The 21,619-nt window shown below is 36.5% G+C and overlaps 2 protein-coding genes across 2 annotated transcripts; one reads left to right on the top strand and one right to left on the bottom strand.

Annotated features, from left to right (window-relative positions):
- The first annotated feature begins 1,831 nt into the window (after positions 1-1,831).
- On the top strand, positions 1,832-4,186 carry LOC130050208 (uncharacterized). The gene is made up of 3 exons (XM_056149483.1): positions 1,832-2,190; positions 2,368-2,423; positions 2,603-4,186. The coding sequence occupies exons 1-3, from the start codon at positions 1,967-1,969 to the stop codon at positions 3,121-3,123; spliced, it is 801 nt and encodes a 266-aa protein (XP_056005458.1). The 5' UTR covers positions 1,832-1,966; the 3' UTR covers positions 3,124-4,186.
- A 12,729-nt stretch (positions 4,187-16,915) lies between these two features.
- LOC125659237 (FMRFamide receptor-like) lies at positions 16,916-18,065 on the bottom strand. The gene has a single exon (XM_056149482.1). The coding sequence runs from the start codon at positions 18,060-18,062 to the stop codon at positions 17,127-17,129; it is 936 nt and encodes a 311-aa protein (XP_056005457.1). The 5' UTR covers positions 18,063-18,065; the 3' UTR covers positions 16,916-17,126.
- Between the last annotated feature and the right edge of the window lie 3,554 nt (positions 18,066-21,619).

Raw genomic sequence — 21,619 nt, 5'->3', positions numbered from 1 at the left:
AACTACCCACATCTTTGCTTACTATCATTATATTTTAAAAATTACCTCTCATACATGTAATTATTTCTTAATTATGTTTTATAGGTCGGTTGTAAAATGTTGTTTTGGCTACGAATTAAAACATGGAAAATGTATTGGTGAGTAAGGTCTACACACAACATTAATGTATCATCTCAACACATTGAACTTTTTGCTTGTTTTTGTTTTATTTTGGTATATTTTAAATTAATTTGAAAGGTTTATTTTAAATAAAGTAAAAATAAATTTATGAACACATTGGTGAAAATATTTCTGATTTCAGAATGTCCACCTGGTTGGTATGGTAATAATTGCTCACTTCCTTGCCCCGAAGAAACTTATGGTCATTTATGCAGGAAAAAGTGCAAGGATTGTTTTGACAAGTGTCATCATCAACATGGATGTATTTCAAGCAATGGTAATTTATTTTGTTGTTCATATTCAGTGTACCAATAACGGTCTAATAATCGGTATGAAACAGCATTTGACCCAATGATAAGTTACATGTATATAAGTAGATCATTATAACGACCATAGAATTTGTGAAATGCTGATCTAAAACGAGACTGTTGAAACCCCTGTACCATCAACTTGTTTGTCTGTAACCTGCCTCGATTTAAAAACTCATCATACGTGGAACAAGCTCTTGCGTATCGAATCAGTTGAGAGATTCAAACACCATAAGCAGGTGATGATGGAATTTTGCTACATAAATATGCGAATTTAACGATGGGGAAGCTGAAATCATCCCGTTTGTCATAAAGTTGAGTTGTTAGTTTGCCGTTAATTAATATTCATTTTCAATAAACTATCTACATGTAAGTACGAAGCGGATGTAGAACACTGTGGTGTCTTTTATTTCGAGTTCACGGGTATATACCGAATCGACAAATGAATGAAAATGATTATAATCGTTAGATAAAACGTCGTCGATTTATCTAAATCTTGATTTTTCTTCTCATATAGCTAGAAGCTTTTGAATAAACTCTGCCTCATAAGAATATAAAAACAGGTCAGCTAACATTGGAGCACAATTTGTGTCCATGGAGATTCCAACAGACAGTTGGAAGACCTGATCACCAAAGACTACGAAGATATTGTCAATGAGTAACGATCAAAGGCCCGCATTATCAGAGGACGTATTTTGAAATGTCCTGTGTTGCACACCTAGAAAGATTACACGTTGTGAAGGGATATATTGCGTTTAAATGACTGATGAAAATGTCTTTACAATTATGATTTGTACTGAAAATGATGATGTAGTTTTCTAACCATGTTACATACTATATGAATTATATCATTAATATGATTTTTATACGCCCATCGAAGATGATAAGGTATTATGATACGGCGTCGTCCGTCCATTCGTCTGTCGTTTCGGACCTTGTGGGTAGGATACATACCGAACCGTAAGCTCCAGGATTTTGCAACTTGGTATATTTGATTACCATGACGAAAGATGCCTATTGTTTTCAAGATCAAAGGTCAAGGACGTAGTATCACTTACATGTAGTAGGAAACCCCTGTGGGCAGAATACAAACCGAACCTTAAGCTCCAGAATATTGCAACTTAATATATTTGATCACCATGATGAGAGGAAGATGCCTATTGTTTTTTCAAGGTTAGAGGTCAAAGGTTAAGATTGCAGTATCACTTAATAGGAAAACCTTGTAAGCAGTATAGGCAGTAACTGTTGGGGCTAGAACAGTCAAACGTTGTACACATACACTTTGTGCAAAGTGGAGGATACCTAGTTTCTTAAAGTCAAGGTCGTAGTAGCAGGATGCAGACCGATTCGTTGGGGCAAGGACCATCAAACTTGGTACACATACATCTTATACCAAGTGAAAATATTACATAGAGAGTACATGATTTGTCTTGTTTTTACGATGCAAAGAAAGCACCCTGATGATTGCTGAGACTACTTGAAGCCAAGTTCTACAAATCATGGTGCAAGAAAAACACCATATATTAGTTTTTCACGGGCGTATTATGTACCGTTGGCGGTACTGTTGTTCTTTCTTAGAGAACGCAAACCAGAAAGGGAATGGAAGCATGAGTAAGGGACACGACTTCTTCGAGGCGTTGTCATCCTCTCCATGGATCGCTTCCATTTCAGGGACAGGCACTCTTATTTTCCTGTGTATATTCACTGCATTATGGAGAAAATGGTATGGTAATATTAATGACGGATCATTTTATTGATTATATTTTTGGCAGCTGTACTTTTGAGAGTGAATTGCAGCACCTCTATACTAATTATCACAGTAGACCGGTAACATTCCTGATATGCAAACAAACGACAATTTATATAGTTGCGATTATATATATTTCAAATATTATTTCAGTTACAAATCAAAGATAAAATGGAAAACTACTCTCCGATCAGGAATAACCACCAATGGTGGGTATTGTTTCATTTTACTTGATGTCGGACTGGTCTGTAAAATTTTGCAGTGGGGCATGGTCGTAGTAGATTAGTGATTAAGGCGATCGCTGTTCGTTATCTTCACTTTCTCATACTACCTTACAACGAATTCATTAACAACACTATGTAATCTAATATTTATGTTATATTTTAAGATAATGCAAACACGGTGTCTGGTTCATGTTGCGAGGCCAAAACCCAAAGTTCATGTAAACGTCTCCCATGCAAAAACTGTGCCATGAATTTCAACGCAAAGATCGTGGTTAATGAATATCCTCTCACACATACAAGTTCATCCCGGGAAAAGGAAGACCAATTCAGCCAACTATATTCTACGATTGGCAATGAATATGATGTACACGAATGTCCCAGTTCTGAAAACGATATCAATCTTATTCCGTTGGAAATTGATGAAAAGTACATCATGGTAACCAATACCTCATCTGCAATTGATACCTCAAGTGCGGGTTTTCAACTGGCTCCAGGTAAATACGGAGCGAATGGTGTTCAACTGGCTCCGAGTGAATACAGTGCAAATGGTGTTCAACTGGTTCCAAGTAAATACAGAGCTTATTTTCGTTTGGAAACATCAGAAGCACAATATGTTTCCCCAAGCACATCAGAAGTTTTTATCGCGGAGAATTTACCTCCTCCATGTTTTGAAGATTTGGAGTAAGATTTCGTTCTCCCAGTTGGTGATGGAACCAGAGAGGTACTGTTGCCTTTGGGTGGCGGGTTGTTTAACAGCGTCCTCACACGATGTATAGATGTAGAAAGTTTGAATGCCAACTCCCGATAGTATAAATTTGTTTGTACGGCGATGCCTAATAAACTTTCATAAACAATTGATATGGTGTTGATAAAAATCTTTAATTATTTGAGTGACATGACTTGAGAATATACCAATAAATCAAACATTGTTGGCCTTTATTGTAGGTTCGTGTACTATGGAAACAGATTCTTGCGTAGGTCGTTCAAAATTATAATATTAGAAATTTTTTTTTGCACATTTGAATTAAATGATTGTCCGAAGTTTTCAAACCACGTTTGAAAGTTAATTAGACATAGAAAAAGATAGTGTACATGGTTAGAGTGCAGGGATATAATGGAAATTTGAATGGTCTAGATGTATTTTCAATTATTTCACAGAGTGAAAAGACTATGATTTTTCAAAGTACAAGTATAAAATATTATTATAACAAGCGTAAGGTTCATGTATAATATAGGTATATTGATTGATTGATTATTGTTTTACGTCCCTCTTGAGAATATTTCACTCATATGGAGACATCACCACTGCCGATGAAGGGTTGCAAAATTTAGGCCTATGCTCGGCACTTATGGCCATTGAGCAGGGGGGATCTTTATCGTGCCACACCTGCTGTGACACAGGACCTCGGTTTTGCGGTCTCATCCGAAGGACCGCCCCATTTACTCGCCTCTTGCGACAAGCAAGGGGTACTGGGGACCTATTCCAACCCGGATCTCCACAGGATGAATAAATGCATACATGTATGTATACAGTGGCTAAACCGGATCCACCTATTCATATAAATACATGTGTAATTCTAGTTTTGAAATATAACATGCAACTAAATACATGTAGATATTCTTTGCATCGTATGACCATCTATTGTGCAAATGCCTGTCTTGTTGTGTGAATAAGTGTACAAGTAGTTCTGTATCTGTGTTTATCAATGATATTAACATGATTCAAATAAACGAATTATAAGCCACAATTCATTCATTGCCAATAACTGAGTAATCTCCATAAAGTTATTACAATATCTACCGCTCTGATTAAAGTTTGAGAGTAATAAAACGGGGGGTGGGGGTGGTTCAGTTTCCCCATGCTTTATAAATGACAATAGTAACAAATGGTTTAAAGGCTATTGAAAACAATGTCAGTATACTATTTGGGCGACACAAAATAACGGTTATTATGAGTAAACATCAGGAAGAGATGAAATATATTTCTGCAAAGAACAGCAATATACATGTATACTCTTTCCGGCTTGATCAGTTTGAAACCGTTTCTACTTTTCGGGAGTTGAGTTCAACTTCCTAAGTCATCAGGCACAACATGCATGAGTGTTTTGCATCACACCTTAATAACCTTTTTGATACGTAACAGACATGATAGAAAACATCCAGAAACATCGAATCCGGGTTTGCCCAACTCTATATTTTGTATTGCTTATAGGAGATTAAGTAAGTACCCCTTTTCGTAGACAACTAGGAGAGCACTGGATAAGGACCCTACAATACGTAGGTACTGTATTTCCATATGGATGCAATGCTAATGTATATGATGTGGGAAATTTGACTAGTCCACAAGGAAATAACGTGAATGTAATGGGACTCTTTCCCAATACCCAAAGACGGAAACACACTTATGGACATAGGAAATAAATTTTCAAATACAATGTAGTACATTTACAATAGAACTTACTATTGTTATTGATGCAATTATTAATCATGGCTTTTAATAATCAAGTGATATATCAGGATTTAAACATTTTTGTAATTCTTCAAAATTGTTGAATTTACATCAATTCATTATCTAAAATTATATTTTGTACAACTGACATTGGTCTCAAAATGGCGAGTCAACATTAAATATGCAACTATACCAAAACTAGATTTGATACAAATCAAACTAGTTCTAATTATAAAGGGGACCGTTACGCATGCTCCCCAAACCTCCCCCAATTAAAAAGTTCTTTCATTGTAAACCTATTGCAAAAAATCATTTTCTTTTAGCCTTTAATTAGTTCGTTTAATTTGGTAATTTTAGCACAAGTAATGAAAGAAAACAATCAACGTACATGTACATGCACACGCACGCAAAAATGATTCCGCACTTTTGTTAATGTCATTCAACAGGCATTTATACATGTATCATATACCCACAGTATGAATTTCATAATGTTTGCAATAAATATAAGAAACTCATAGTGATTTTAAAATCGTCCAATCAGAAATCAGCACACGTTCAAGCAAATACTGAACAGCAATTTTAACCACAGCAATTTGTAAGGAGTACCAAGACACTGTAAAACTGTAACATCAAAAGAATTTGATGAGAAAGAAAAACGTTATCGTCCTTCAAAAAATGAACTTTCGAAAGACGATGCATGCGCGTGTAAGTTTTGTTATGACTCCAATAAATAAGTATAAATATTATTTAACTATGCTGTGAATATCAACTCATTCACTTCATTCATAAGAGATTTACAGACGTTTTGTTAAAGAAGCGCACGAGCATGCAGATTGGTAATTTTGACCATGCAAATCAGTTAAGGGTCTCAGTATCTACCTATGATATAAATATCAAACAATTTCAATGAAAAAGAAAAAAGTTAGACTAATTACAAAGTTAATGTACAAACATTGTGATGCATGCGCATGCCCGCGCGTGCAGACAAAATGACTATCATTTTGTACATCTACAAATGATATACTATCATCTTTTTAAGGTTTCATATCGATCTGTTGTGTATTCTGATTGCGAATATTTTGTACCAAAAAATGCAATGAACGTGCAGACAAAATGACTATCGTTCTGTACATCTACAGATGCTATACTATCATAATAATAATAATCTTGACTTGGATTTCATCTGCACAGACTAGTTGTAATGAATTGTAAACAGATGAGTCTTTACTTTAGATTTAAAGATACAGAGACTTGCAGCAGTTCTGATATCATATGGTAGAGCATTCCAGTTTAGGGCCAGCCGCACTAAAAGCTCGAGTTTGAATCACAGATGAGGTGGTAAATGGCACTTGTAGTAGGCCCTGATCACTGGACCGCAGAGTTCTGGAGGGAGCATAGGGAGTTATGAGTTCCTGAAGATAGGATGGAGCCATGATGTTCACTGTTTTGTACACTAGTTTTAACACCAATGACTTGAAGATGACTCTTTGCTGAACTGGGAGCCAATGGAGGGAGCGTAATACTGTTGTAATGTTGTCATATTTGCGGGTGCCTGAGATGATTCTGGCTGCAGCGTTTTGGATGGATTGGAGTCGCTGGATCTGCTTTGATGGTAAGCCGTAGTAGAGAGAGTTACAGTAGTCCAGCTTTGTTGTTATGAAGGCACGGACAACACATTCCAGCGATTCCCTGTCCAGATATCTCCTCAGCTGGCTCAGGTTCTTAAGGTGGATGAAGGCACTTCTGATGATATACACTGTATGTGCCTCCATGGGCATGTGACAGTCAATGGTTGATTATAATAATAATAGCCTTTATTTATCCAGGATAACACAAATAGCATATAGCTAGTTTCAATTGTGATCCTGCATTAAAACATTTACACAAAATTAACATCTAATCATGAATACATTATAAAAGGAAAAGGAGAAAAACTATAGCATAAAACACACCTAATTAGTGATAAAATTATCACCTAAATATGAATATGTGACATAAAAGGAAATAAGAACAAAATAGCATAAGATCTAGTACGTAAATACAACATATCATTGGGACAAATTCTGTTTGACGTGTTTCATACCGATTGTTAGGCCGTTCTTGGCACACTGATCTTGACTACGGATAACTCCGTTTACCTGATCAGGATATAGGGCTCACGGCGGGTGTGACCGGTCGGCAGGGGATGCTTACTCCTCCTAGGCACCTGATCCCACCTCTGGTGTATCCAGGGGTCCGTGTTTGTCCAACTATCTACTTTGTATTGCTTATAGGAGTTATGAGATTGATCACTGTTCGTTACCTTCACCTTTCATAAGACACATGCACACACAGTGCCATATCACAATTACATTTGGCACACCTGAACAAAAAGAGAAAAGCACGATGTTTAAGTGCTACTTCTATGAAAATATTCCATCAAATACAAAGCTTTAAAAATGCCAACCCAACCAGAGTTTCGAACATTTTGAGACAGTTTGTTTCAAAGGAATGCAGAAGAGTAGCTGTATGAACGTTTAACATTTTCAGGTTTAGCTCTTAGTAAATATAATAAATTAGACATATAATCATTCGACCTGGTTTGGCGGCAACTCACATATCTTGTATATTCAAACACGTTTGGGTAATTTGGCATTTGATTATTTAAAACTTTGAACAGAAAGACAACCTTTCTAAACATAAAATAATCCTTAATTGGCATCCAGTTCAAACAAGAAAATAAAAAGCCAGTTGAGGTCCTGGTGTCTCGAATATTTAAAAGAATTCTTGCTTCCCTCTTTTGCAGCTTGAAATGTTTTTCTAAATATAGTTGATTTTGTACGTTACACCAAACAGTACAGCAGTAACTAAAATGTGGAAAAAATACTATTAAAAACCTTGATAAGTGTATTTGGTGGCATAAAATAACCCACTCTCTTAATATATAAGTACAGAACGTTTTCTTACAATTTTCTTTGAAATAAACTCCACGTGTGCGTCTCATGATAAAGTATTATCTATATAAACACCTAATAGTTTAGCCAACTTCACTAATTGAATTTGTACACCATCAAAATCTATATTTAACATTCGACATTTCCTTAACATTTGAGACGTATTTTCTAAATATAGTTGATTTTGTACGTTACACCAAACAGTACAGCAGTAACTAAAATGTGGAAAAAATACTATTAAAAACCTTGATAAGTGTATTTGGTGGCATAAAATAACCCACTCTCTTAATATATAAGTACAGAACGTTTTCTTACAATTTTCTTTGAAATAAACTCCACGTGTGCGTCTCATGATAAAGTATTATCTATATAAACACCTAATAGTTTAGCCAACTTCACTAATTGAATTTGTACACCATCAAAATCTATAGTTAACATTCGACATTTCCTTAACATTTGAGACGTGTCAATAAGCATACATTGTGATTTTGAAGATTTATATTGAGCTTAATATTTTTAGCATCCATTCTGCATCCAACTTAAGGTCCTCTTGCAATTCTGATTCAATTACATCAACAGATTTATCACTCACGTCCTGTGAAGTGTCGTCTGCATACATTGTAACTGAAGAGTGTTTAAGACATTTTGGACAATCGTTAATGTACAAAATAAAAAATAATGGTACTAAAATTTACCCCTGAGGAACTCTTTAGGATATACTTTTTTCTCTAGATAACACACCTTTCCAACTGCCACATTGCTAAAGATTTGTAAGATATGATTGATTACAGCAACACCTTAATAACAGGAGTGATAGAGTCGTCTCCTACTTGCAGTAATGGTAGAGGCCATTTGTTTGAAGGATATCACTAGCACCTCAGTCTTGTCTGTGTTGATCTTGAGGCGATGCTGAGTCATCCAGGTTTGAACTGATCTCAAGTATGTCTCCATCTGACTGACTACAAGAGCGGCCTGTTGAACTGTTCATCATCGTCAGCATACATGTGGTACAGGACATTGTTCTTTCTGAGAAGGGCCCCCAGGGATGCTGTGTAGATGTTGAACAGAACGGGTCCGAGGACCGATCCCTGGGGGACACCGTAGCCCAACTCAGTGGCACCAAACCTTCACTTTGAATCTGGGTCCGATTGGTAAGATAGGACGTGAACCACATGAGCACAGTGTCCATAGTTCCAAGGTCCTTGAGTATTTGCAGCAAACGTGAATGATCTACAGTGTCAAAGGCAGCCGATAGGTCCAGTTGCACTACCAAGAGAGCCTTCTGCTCTCCTATGGCACAAACTACATCGTTGTGAACTCGCAGAAGTGCCGTCTCAGTACTATGCCCCTGACAGTAAGCACTTTGGAATGGCTCCAGTAGATTGTTCTCACTGAGGTAGGTTTATATCTGTGCTGCTAAACCTTCTCAATCAACTTGGATAGATAGGCAAGGTTAGACACTGGCCGGTAGTTCTTTGGTATGTCAGGGTCGAGTGAAGCCTTTTTTCAGAAGTGGTGTCACAATAGCTCCTTTGAAAGATGTTGGGAAGGAACCACTCTCAAGTGACTTATTTATAATAGAAATGATAATTGGAGCAAGAGCTGTGACTTCTTGCGTCACAAAGGATATAGACATGGGGTCCAGTTCACAGCTCTTGTTGACAGATGACCTAATCAAATTTTTTTTTACCTCATCCACAGTAACATGTTGGAAATGGGTAAGTTTAGTTCCATCGCCGAGTGCTGGTGGGTCAACAAGTGGATTGTGATTGTCACATGTAATGGAGCTGCGAATTCGTGTCATTTTCTGCACAAAAAAGTCACTGAACGTGTCAGCCAGATATGATGGTAATTTGTCGGCAGGCAGTGGAGTGGTGGAGTTCCTACCAAGAAACTTGTTGACCACTCTGAAAAGCTGCTTACTGTCACCTTTGTTATCATGTACCAAAGTCCTGTAATGCTGGAGCTAAGAGTCTACTGACCTGGAAAGTTTCATATTGATCCCTTGTTTAAATTCTGAGAACACTCCCTGACAAATAAGTACCGGAGAAAACTAATAATAGTAAGAAAAAGAGTAAAAATAATATGTTCCCAAACTTTGTTTGGGGAACATCAAAATTGAAAGATGTCAGTAAACCTCAACTTTCAGATGCCACTTAAACACGTCCTGAAGTGTGTATGTTAAAATCAAGGTAAGACAATGCTCAAAACGTTCACTAAAGTTGCGCCACTATATTTTCTAACAAATCTGATACCCAAGAGCTTGTTCTGTGTATGATCAGTTTTTAAATCGCGAGTAGGCTACGGAGAAACAAGTTGATGTTACAGGAATTTAACACTCTCGTTTGAAGTCTGTATTTCGCAAATTCTATGGTCGTTATTACAATCTAGTTTGCCAATACAACCTATCATTGGGTCAAATGCTGTCTTGACATGTTTCATACCGATTGCTAGACCGTTCTTGGCAAACTGATTTTGACTACGGGTAACTCCGTTTACCTGATGAAAATATAGGGCTCACGGCGGGTGTGACCGGTCAACAGGGGATGCTTACTCCTCGTAGGCACCTGATCCCACCTCTGGTGTATCCAGTGGTCCATCTTTGCTCAACTGTATTTTATATTGCTCATGGGAGTTATGATATTGATCACTGTTCGTTATCTTTACCTTTCACTATATGAATGACAAACAGAAAAACTGCTATATTGTAACTAACAGTCTTGATTTATTGGGCATTGTCAAGTAGTGTACATTCTAATTTCGGTAAAATGTTTAATTAACTTTAAAGTTATAAGGCGTGAACTTCCAAGAACAATCCTGGTCCATCCCATATCTGACGTATCGGACAGTTTTCGACTTATTACTTACTTTAAACATCTCATAGTCGGTCACACTTGTAGTAAAAAAAAAAAAGTGCGACCAACTGTAGAATTGATTGATTGTATATAGTTTAACGTCCCTCTCGAGAATATTTCACTCATATGGAGACGTCAACATTGCCGGTGAAGGGCTGCAAAATTTAGGCCTATGCTCGGCGATTACGGCCTTTGAGCAGGGAGGGATCTTTATCGTGCCACACCTGGTGTGACACGGGACCTCGGTTTTTGCGGTCTCATCCGAAGGACCGCCCCATCTAGTCGCCTCTTACGACAAGCAAGGCGTACTGAGGACCTATTTTAACCCGGATCCCCACGGGATTCGACCGTAGGAAGGAAGATCTGTGTCATCACAAAACATGTTCAACCAAAATCAAATTTTTTCGTGTTGATTCATGTGTTTGTAAATACATGTGTCAGTAACTGTTAATAAATTATCACAAAAAGTCGTAAACAGTGACTTCTATAATCACGGAAAAATTTAATAACATCGAAAATATCAGATGAATATCGTAATTAAAAATTTATCGGTTTGTCAGATCGTTGGTCTTGGGAAGGGGGTGTCCTTCGTTGAATGAGATGTAAATAAGTAATATAATTATAAATCTTTATGAAATGATAGATTTGGGCCTATTCAAAACTATTACAAGTATAACAGTGAACACCTACATAATCTTATGCTTATCAAGTTGTAAACCAATCGCAACTTCTCGGCTTGCCAGAAAGGCCCGAGAATGTGCGATTGGTTGTACGGTGTTACCACGTTCTGGGCGCTTCTTTCTGGAAATTTCCTTAAGGCTGATTCAACACTAAATTCACGGATTGAAGAAACGAACAGGTATGTTTTATTCATTCAACAATTAATTTTTACAGGAGTTATGGGACTTTGTTGAATTTGTACATGCTACACTATAGGAACACTTTGTGGACACAACTCCGAAACCGCTCAACGGATTTTGTTCATGATTTGTAGGATTGTAAGTAACCATGTATAGTTGATCATATTATGCCGGAATTTTGATTCGACAATTTTTATAGGACTTATGGGCCTTTGTTGAATTCGTACATAGTACACTATAGGAACACTTTGTGGACGCAACTCCTCCGAAACCGCTCAACAGATTTCATTCAAATTTTGTAGGATTGTTAGTCACCATATGTAGTTGATCATACTGCAACGTCATTTTGAGTCGACAATTTTTACATGCTACACTATAGAAACACTTTGTGGACGCAACTCCTCCGAAACCGCTCAACGGATTTTGTTCAAATTTTGTAGGATTGTTAGTCACCATATGTAGTTGATCATATTGCGCCGTCATTTTGATTTGACAAATTTTACAAGAGTTGTGGGACTTTTGTGCTTCAACTTTTTTTGCGGCGGTGGGGGGCATGGCTACGTGTAGTAATCTTGTTTTTAAATGTAGCTTACGGACTTCACCTCACATATGAAACAATATTAAAGGTACAAGCAGTAACTTTGGAATAAGCGTTGCGAACTTTATTGGCAACAGTTGTTAATTTACATGTATAAGTATAGATAAGTATATATACATGTGTATATCTATATATAATAGATATAAACACCATATGCAGGTGATAATGAAATATTGCTCCATAAAGACACAAACTAAAATTGCCCATAATGATAAAAGGCTACAGAATACAATGTATATTATCTACATTATCTTACTATTTTGGACCTGCTCTATAGTCAGAACCTTGGGGTTGCGAAATTCAAAATTTTGGTACATCTCTTTATTCTGTTTTTCCTAAATCTACAGTATCAGTAAAATTATAGAAGTCGTTCAAATGATAGACAATAATCACAGTGATAATTTGTCATCGCCCTGCAACCAAAATCCCTACGTCTGGGACCAGGAAAGTAAGGGCTATCTGCACTTTTTAAATATCTATTTACTTTCAATGTATAATCAATAGCATTAAAGAAATTATTAAGTCATTTAAATGTTTTACACACAAGCACTACTACTAGAGAGTATATACCAAATTTGTCCCCGCTCTGAAGTTAGAACGTGTACAAATGTATCCCGGGATCACGAAATTTACGATGTTGGTAAAGGTCTTCCTGCTCTACATGAATATGCATTTTGTTTTTCTTGCTGATATACATGTACGCTTGTAAAGCAGATTTTTGAAAATTGGTCAATTTTTACCACACCCCAAAGTCTCTGAGGTTGGAGGAATCCCGAAATTTACAATTTGACTCCCTTTTCCGATGCTTCATACCATTTAAAAAGAATTGAAAGGACAGTTATCATGAAGTTCAAAATGTTCAGTTGTAAGCGGACGGCGACGGACCAATAGCGATAGATCACCTGATTGACTCATGTTACCTAACAATAATATTTTCAAATAGCATGAACTAATTGGAGTTGCTCGTTTTGCCGCACCATTCGTAGTTTGAATCCTCCATGTTTCATATAGAATTCAAGAACAATTGACATTTGGTTGTAATACTTTTACCCTTGATGTTAATGTGTATTATCTTTAAGATATTAATTTTATTAATCGCGCTTATTCGGTTGTGATGTTTTTGATTTGAGTGCAATTTATATTGTTTTAGTTTTTAAAGTATCCTTATGAATTTGGCGCATAGTATTGTAGTATTACACTCTGTACTACTATAATCTGAGTGTGGAGCTTGTGAACTTGCTCTTATATTGGACGAATCCTACTAAATGAACGTATTGTTTAGGAGAAGCTTCAAATTATTGTATCACAGCATATGCCAGAATTGGTTTACATCAAATATGGATTATACAAATACCTAAGAGCTTTAAGTAAATTTAAAATCATGAAACTTATCAAATCAATTACATGTACATAAAAATGTATGACTTTTCAACACTTTAAACGACCATCCCTCACGATGAATTAAAGACTAGGCTTTTTGACGTCATAGACAGCTACTTCGTTAAAAGAAAATGGAAAAAGAAAATATTCATTCCATCCAAAACATTACTTTGTTAAACACCACTTCGATTTTACATACAATAACTTTGGAGTAGAAATAGAGTTCCTCAATGACAATAGCTTCACTGCGATGCTAAAATTGGGATAAAATATTACATGCAAGGTGAAGATAACGAACAGTGATCAATCTCATAACTCCTGTAAGCAATACAAAATAGATAGTTGGGCAAACACGGACCCCTGGACACGCCAGAGGTGGGATCAGGTGCCAAGGAGGAGTAAACATCCCCTGTTGACCGTTCACACCCGCCGTGAGCCCTATATCCTTATCAGGTAAACAGTTATTTCATGATGCTTGAATTTAAGGGAATATAAGGCTTCCGCATGTGAAGTGGATTCAAGTTGGGTAAGTCAAGTCTCGGTTGGGTAAGTCAAGTCTCGGTTGGCTTAGGTGGGGTCATAATATGGGTTCCAAATTTTTGGTGGAAATACAGATACAACACCATGTTGACTTAGGTAACGCAACCTCTTATTTTTTAACAATGAAGATAGAACAGTTTGAGGATTGTTTGTACTTAGCGGTCATTTCACTCTAATGCAGATATAATATAAAGATATAAAGTCGAAATCGAGGCGGGATAGTGACAAACAAGTTAATGTTACAGGGGTTTAAAATATCGTTTAAAGTCAGCATCTCGCAGATTCCATGGTCTGTAGAACGATCTAGTTTGCCAATACAACCTATCATTGGGTCAATTACTGCATGACGTGTTTCATGACGTTCTTGGGCACACTGATTTTAACTACAGATTACTCAGTTTACATGATCAAGATATATAGGGCTCTCGGCGGGTGTGACCGGTCGACAGGGGATCTAGGCATCTGCTCCCAACTCTGGTATATCCAGAGGTCCGTGTTTGCCCAACTCTCTATTTTGAATTCCTTATAGGAGTTATGAGATTGATTTCTGTTCGTTATCTTCACCTTTTATACAGAAGGAATATGACAGACATGTTATGAAAAAATACAATGTATTGCGTCACTGTCAGGTAACAATAGAAATCAGTTTATTGTACATGTACGTAACGAACAAACACCCCTCAGTATTACGCTAACATGACATTTAAATGTACTATACGTCATAACAAAAACAAGAAAACATAAATAAGTATATATTGACGATAATTGATATATAAATACCACTGCCCTTTGATAAACATCATCATGTCTACTTCAAATTCTGTGAATCAATGTTGAATCTAAACCCTACCCAAGTGAAGATAACTAACAGTGGTTAACCTCACAAGTCCTATAAAAGATATATAATTTAGATAATATCGTTAAAATAACAGTTGATCGAATATTGTAACCCCGTTGGGATCCGGGTTAGAATATATCCTTAGTACTCCTTGCTTGTCGTAGAAGGCGTCTAAATGGGGCGGTCCTTCGGATGAGACCGCAAAACCCGAGGTCTCGTGTCACAGCAGGTGTGATACGATAAAGATCCCTCCCTGCTCAAAGGCCGTAAGAGCCGAGCATAGGTCTATGCAGCCCTTCACCGGCAATGTTGACGTCTCCATATGAGTGAAATATTCTCGAGAGGGACGTTAAACAATACTTAATTTTTTTAAAATCCTTACGGGACTAAAATAAGTGTGCCACTTCACTTGATCGAGCGTGCAAATTTCACTCACTGATTGGCCATGTGGTTAGAAACAAGTGAGTTCGGATGACCACGCTACGTCATTCTTTCCGTGTGTTTGGTCACTGAGAACAAAAGTAAAACCAGTTTTATTGAAGTCTATGAGAAGCCTCGCCCAAAAGTTTTGCACCCCATATCAAGCGAAGTGTCCTGCTGTTATCGAAATGATAATAAGAGAAGGGGAGATATATTAGGAGTTAGGAAGCACAGGCACTCGACGTTTTAAATGTCTATAATATAAAAAATGCCTTCCTATAAATAAATTCTTCACAAGGTATATCACGCCGCAATCTTGGTTTTTTTTATGAGCTGCATCGCTTGCAATTTTCGGCGAAAAGTTGGATATGATATCATGATAATTAGACCCCTACCGTATAGAAGCAACTCTCTCAAGGTCTTACTTCTCTCATAGTCATGGTGAAATGGAAATAAAGTCCGTTTATCGGCTATCATCAACCGCCAAACATAATCTACTGCTTCTCAAATGCAAAAAATTGTGTAATATACTGTCTGGCATGTTTCATACCATTAAAGCCGTTCTGTACACTGATTTTGACTACGGATTACTCCGTGTACCTGACTCGAACTCACGACCTCGCGGTTACGAAATGAATGCTTTACCACTGACCTAGCGTGACAAGTTACTACAAATGTAGGTCTGTAATTTATAATGCAAATTGTATAAGCTTGAAACTGATTATTTCAATGTTGTAAATTCGTTAATTAGGTAGATCTATTTTTTCCATACCCAACATTGATTTTGTGTGAACATCAGTTCCTTGGTGAGTGATTTAGCAAACAAGATTAACTTCAAGTTACGCATATACCTGATGAATATTGCTTCACTTATACTTTATCAATTCCAGACCGTAATATGACGATTTCGTTGGATGATTAATTTTACAACATTTTGTAATGTTGAGGCCATGACTTTCGTTTAAAAAAACGACGTTTGTCAAGGGTTTGAATGCAAAGATGACTTTCGTAATCTTCACATTAAAGTTCTGTTTTACGTTGTGTGATACTAAGGTGACTGTTAAAACCTACGGGACTCATAGATTTTATTCATACCAAATAACGCAGTCGGAAATGTTTGATTTTACCCACTTCGTCTCCAGACATCGGTAAAACAACACCCTACGCGGCATTTTCGAAAAAATAAAATTACCCCCAAACAAAACTACCCTCAAATCCACGTGTTTTTCACGTGATTAATTGATGAATATTGTTTAACGTCCCTTTCGAGAATTTTTCACTCATATGGAGACGTCACCATTGCCGGTGAAGGGGTGCAAAATTTGAATTTAGCTCTTTAGGTTTATGCTCGGTACTTATGGCCTTTGAGCAGGGAGAGATCTTTATTGTGCCACACCTGCTGTGACACGGGGCCTAGGATTTTGCGGTCTCATCCGAAGGACATCCCCATTTAATCGTCTTTTACGACAAACAAGGGGTATTTAGGATCAATTGTAACCCGGATCCCCACAGGACTATTACCGGTGTGATACCTTGAAGCCCTGGGAGAGGAAATGTGTACGGCTTTTGAGACTTATAGATAAAAGACAAACATATTGTTTTAGTTACATGTATCGTTTATTTCTATCACACACTTATTCGTTATGACATACAATTGTCCTGTTAACTAAATAATTCCTGGGGAATTAGTGATCAGATAATTTTAAAACTCCATGTAGATTAACTAATATTGTCAAACATATGTTCGTAAAACTTGGTGAAGTCTGTAGTACGTTTAAAGTAAGTAACAAACTTGCGGGCGGTGTACCTTGAGATTTAACAAGGCGTTTCTCTGCTTGTGGCAAACGTATGTGATTTTCTCCTTAAAGATGGTTTTGAGTGACATTTAGTTCTCCGCAATATCACACCTTTAAGTATGGATGTGAATTTCTGACCGCTGATACAATACAGAATGAAATTGATGCAATGATTGACGTACATTAACAACTCGCAGATAGTTCTCCCGACAAGAAGATTCGCCATGTTTGACGGCGTGAGGCTGCTGTCCAATAAAACTCCCGATATCATCAGAATAGCCATTGGACATGTAGAAATGCAAAAGGCAATGGAAGTAGTCAGCAACATAATATTCAGTTTAATACATGTACCTCTGTGGCGACCCTTCGTCCTGTTGTTCAGGTAATGCTGCAGTGATCGTCTTCTTTTCGTGGCGGCTACAAGATTGATTATGATGAGTGTATTCAGCAATGCTAAGATGAAGAGAGGAAGAAAAAAACAAAAAATGGCATCCATCCAAGGCCAAACTCTCGTTACGAAGTTTCGATGGTTTTCCAAGGCGTCACATTGAGTTGTACCTTGACGGTCCACCATGCCAGTTGTTATCACAAAATGCAGGTTAAAACAAATACTAAATAGAAGGAGGCACTTAATAATGAAGTGCGCTTTTGTCTGATTGCAGATGCGATGTGCTAAAAATGGAAGACAAACGACAATAAATCTTTCAGTGGTTATAATAACGACCAACCACACGGAAAACATGTAAGAAGTGTAGACAAAAAAATTCCAAAGTTTACAGAGTACGTCGACACTTCGAAAGATGTCCGCTCCACTGACCGAGTGTATCCAAGTGGAAAACAGCCCAAAGATCAGCACACTTATATCTGCGAGAGACAGCACAGAGAGATAGGTGTTGACAGAACTTCTTTTCATGCGTTTGTTCCTCCAAATAACAAATGAGATGATGTTTCCCATCAACCCAATAAATATAAGAAATGGAGGGATGTAGACTTTAAAGTCGTGTGTCAATTTCTGACCCCAGAAATGGGAAATGATGTCGTTGGAAATCGGTTCTTTCAACAAAGTTAGCATTGTTTGAAACTTGAAAGTTTTCTGCTCTGACAACGATGCGTTAGCTTCCATCAAATAGCTTTGTAAACGTTGTAAAATGACAGAGATGTTCTTCTTGTCATAAAGAATGTAGTTTTCCACTGAAATTGTGCTGAAAAGAAGCATGGAGTTCTTATCAAAAGTCGTATATGATATCTGAACAATAAAACTTGGTTGTTAATTTTGAAATTATAATAATTATAAAAGAAACTTTAACAGTAAATTGACACATACCTTGTCTCGTTCATCCTGTAGTTTTGTGAGGCAGCAGTTAGACAACATTTCTTTTATACAGTATCTCTGTCTGACAAGTTATTAACACGTTCTCCTACTCCCATTTACGTACTTGAAGGCAAATGACTTGCATTTAGAACTCTGATCCTGGGGTCCATGTTTACCCTTCTCTTAATTTTGTATTATTTATAGGATCTTTGTTACACGTTACTTAAAATGGGTAAATCGATCTTGCAATACTTTTGGTTTTATCAGGATGTGTTGGGATATAGTACATGTAACACGACAAATTTGACGTAAACACCACATAATTTACACCTATACTGCTTCATGGAGAGATGACCCAGACATAACAAAATATGTACTTTTTGATATTTTTTCAGGGGCTGGGGTGAATGGGTAAAGTCCAAAGATACGAAATTGTCTTTATGGATGTTACTTTAAATTTTTTAAAATACTTAAGTATTGAATAGCTCAATGTATGTGCATCTGGACAAATAAACTGAAGCTTCGAGTATTTTCGGTGCGAATCCTGCTGGGGTTACTTATTCTCTTTCTTCTTTTTTTTCCGTCTTTTAAAAAATGTACGTTATAGACATAAAAAGATTTTCACCATTTCAATTGTTTTAAAGTTTGTCTTTTTCAACACGTTCACGTAAATATCTGTATTTATATTCCTTAGTTAATATGACTTGCCAAGTAGCTTTTGCTTGTTACAGTGATGTGAATTGAAAAAATGTCATTTATTTTTAAAATGACGAAGTCATATAACAGAATAGCTAGTGGGGGTCAGAATGAGTCGAAAACAAAAATACAAGAACATATGTATCACATAGGTATGATTATGCAATCTGATCCCCTATAACACATATAATGAAATATCGAAATAGAGCTGCCTGCAATCAAATAAGGTGGATTTTACAAATACTGTATACGTGTACATGTTTGGACATGTAAATAATACATGTATACGTGTACATGTGAACGATGTGTTGGTGTTTGTGCTAAAGACAACTGAAAGGCAAAATCTAATCATATTAGCTGTAGAACTGTAGCTCTCCGAAAAAAATATTGAGACAGATCCAAGAGCTACAGATCAGCCCTTTAAAAAACTTTCAATTTTCGGCGCAGAAAACAAAGCTGAGGCCTTATATCGCTGTATTTTTGCATTGCTGCCTCAAGAATTTAATATTAAAAATTCATACCATATTCTCCTACTATACTTGTGTCCAAACATACCTTCAAATATTCATTATTAAAGCCCCATGCGTTCCGAAACCCACAGCTTTAAATGATTTCGTTTGTTGACGTAGCCGTGTTAGGTAACAAGTCAATTTGAACCCTGTTACTATTTGTATCTATACCTAATATTCGATACGAGTGATGAATTCGGTCTTCAATTATTGTATACACGAATAATTAATAGAAATTAAAAAATACATTTTTTTTAAAGGTAAAATAAGCTCTTTGGTATTGAAAATGCTACAAAAGCCTAGTCTGGTCCCTTACACTTCATTTCAATAGTGAAGTGTAAACAAAGAGTTGAACGACGTGAATTTATTTCAATTTTAAAACCTATTTGAATTATTATTTAACCTAACTGGGAGATAATGCTACCCGCTGGTTGGAATGTATTAACGATGTACATACCCATCTTCTTTGACTTTGTTTTGTCCAGCTAACAAAATGCCTCAAAACCAAAGTTCAAAATGTAATCCAGTTATTGTGTTTAATCAGCCAAGGGTCTGGGACAAACATCATTGTGAGACATTCTGTGAAAGCTACCAAAAAATACAGAAAAATATGTAATTCATGCAACTTTTCAATAAACGAATACAGATTTACATGTAAACATTGTGTCAAATTAGTCAACACATTCAAAATTATAATTTAAAGTCCTAACATTGTATATTATACATAGTATCAATTACTGAACAGTAGATAATCAGTTTTGTCTTGTTCATAATGCACAAATAATTTGCTAAATTCAAAATTACCTCATTCAAGAGTTATATCATTCTGACAATTTTCAAGAATAAAACTTACATGGTTGCCGCTGTCTATGAAAGAATTCTGTTAACAATCTCGTGCAAATGATACCGGAAATGAAAACAGATACATAGAAAACAAAACCGTACATAACCAGGTATGAAAATTCCGGATTGACATGGCGTAATGACACTACAGACTTAAAATTATACAAAATGAGGTGAATTTCGTTTTAAACCTCACAATTAAGCGCCTAATATCTGTAAAACCTGTTTTTGACTCAAGTACAATTATAATGAATTTGTTTCACTGTTTCCCAGTATAAATCGTCATAATATTAAATAATGTTTACATTGAAATCCGTGTTCGTCCATTAATTTCGGTTATTTATGAAAGAAATTAGCAATATTACGTCAGGTCCGGCATACGGCGAATTGAAACTCGTATTACATCGTTCATGTACTGTGTAAAACAACTTTTTCAACGTGCTAATTCAAGAGTTGTAGAAATTCACAACGTTAGGTTGATTGATTGATGCTTTCCGCCACACTCAGCATTTTTTCAGTTATCTGGTGGCGCCCATTTTTAATTGGTGGAAGAGAGAACCCAGATACAATGTACCTGGGAAGAGACCACCGACCTTCCGAAAGTAAACTGGGAAACTTGAAATCTCACTTACCGGCGCGAACGGGGATTTGTCTTTTTCAGTCAGTCTGTCCCCCATGGTTTTTCAAGACTTTTTACCGGTAATCATTTGAGGATTCATCTGAAACTTGCAGTGTAGTTCCAGCGGAGCCAACGATAGATCAAGTTAGAATTTCCTAACATTTGATCAACAGGTGTGAAAGAAATTAGCTTTTATATTGTTACGTTTTTATATTCATCGGGATCGTGTTTCGATAGAAAGACCCATTAAACGTAACAGTTTTAGTATTACATAGATTTATTAAAGTTCATTGGCGGATCTAGAATATTTCCATGGAATAGGGGGTCGAGATGGAGAAGTAATTTGTCAAGTTTATACGAATAAAGCATATTTAACCAGTAACTAATAAATCGGAAATTAATTGCCATTTAGAAAAATACATACCTTGAAAACAGATACAACTGTAAGTCTTCTCTTGTCTTTTTCTGGTTCTGTTCAAAACTCTTTAAACATTTCTAAAATCTCATTTAACTTCCTTTCGGAAGTTAACTTT

The sequence above is a fragment of the Ostrea edulis genome, chromosome 9, assembly GCF_947568905.1.
Source record: "Ostrea edulis chromosome 9, xbOstEdul1.1, whole genome shotgun sequence".
In the NCBI taxonomy this organism is placed as follows: Eukaryota; Metazoa; Mollusca; class Bivalvia; order Ostreida; family Ostreidae; genus Ostrea; species Ostrea edulis.
The sequence above is the reverse complement of the archived record's forward strand: the minus strand, read 5'-3'. Positions and strand labels throughout refer to the sequence as shown.

What these genes read in the sequence shown, in the direction of transcription:
- LOC125659237 (XM_056149482.1), bottom strand. Translation starts at nt 18,062, where the DNA reads ATGGGAAACATCATCTCATTTGTTATTTGGAGGAACAAACGCATGAAA.
- LOC130050208 (XM_056149483.1), top strand. Translation starts at nt 1,967, where the DNA reads ATGGTGCAAGAAAAACACCATATATTAGTTTTTCACGGGCGTATTATG. An exon ending in ACTGCATTATGGAGAAAATG is followed by an intron (nt 2,191 to 2,367) that starts GTATGGTAATAT and finishes ATATTATTTCAG; the next exon opens with TTACAAATCAAAGATAAAAT. An exon ending in ATCAGGAATAACCACCAATG is followed by an intron (nt 2,424 to 2,602) that starts GTGGGTATTGTT and finishes TTATATTTTAAG; the next exon opens with ATAATGCAAACACGGTGTCT.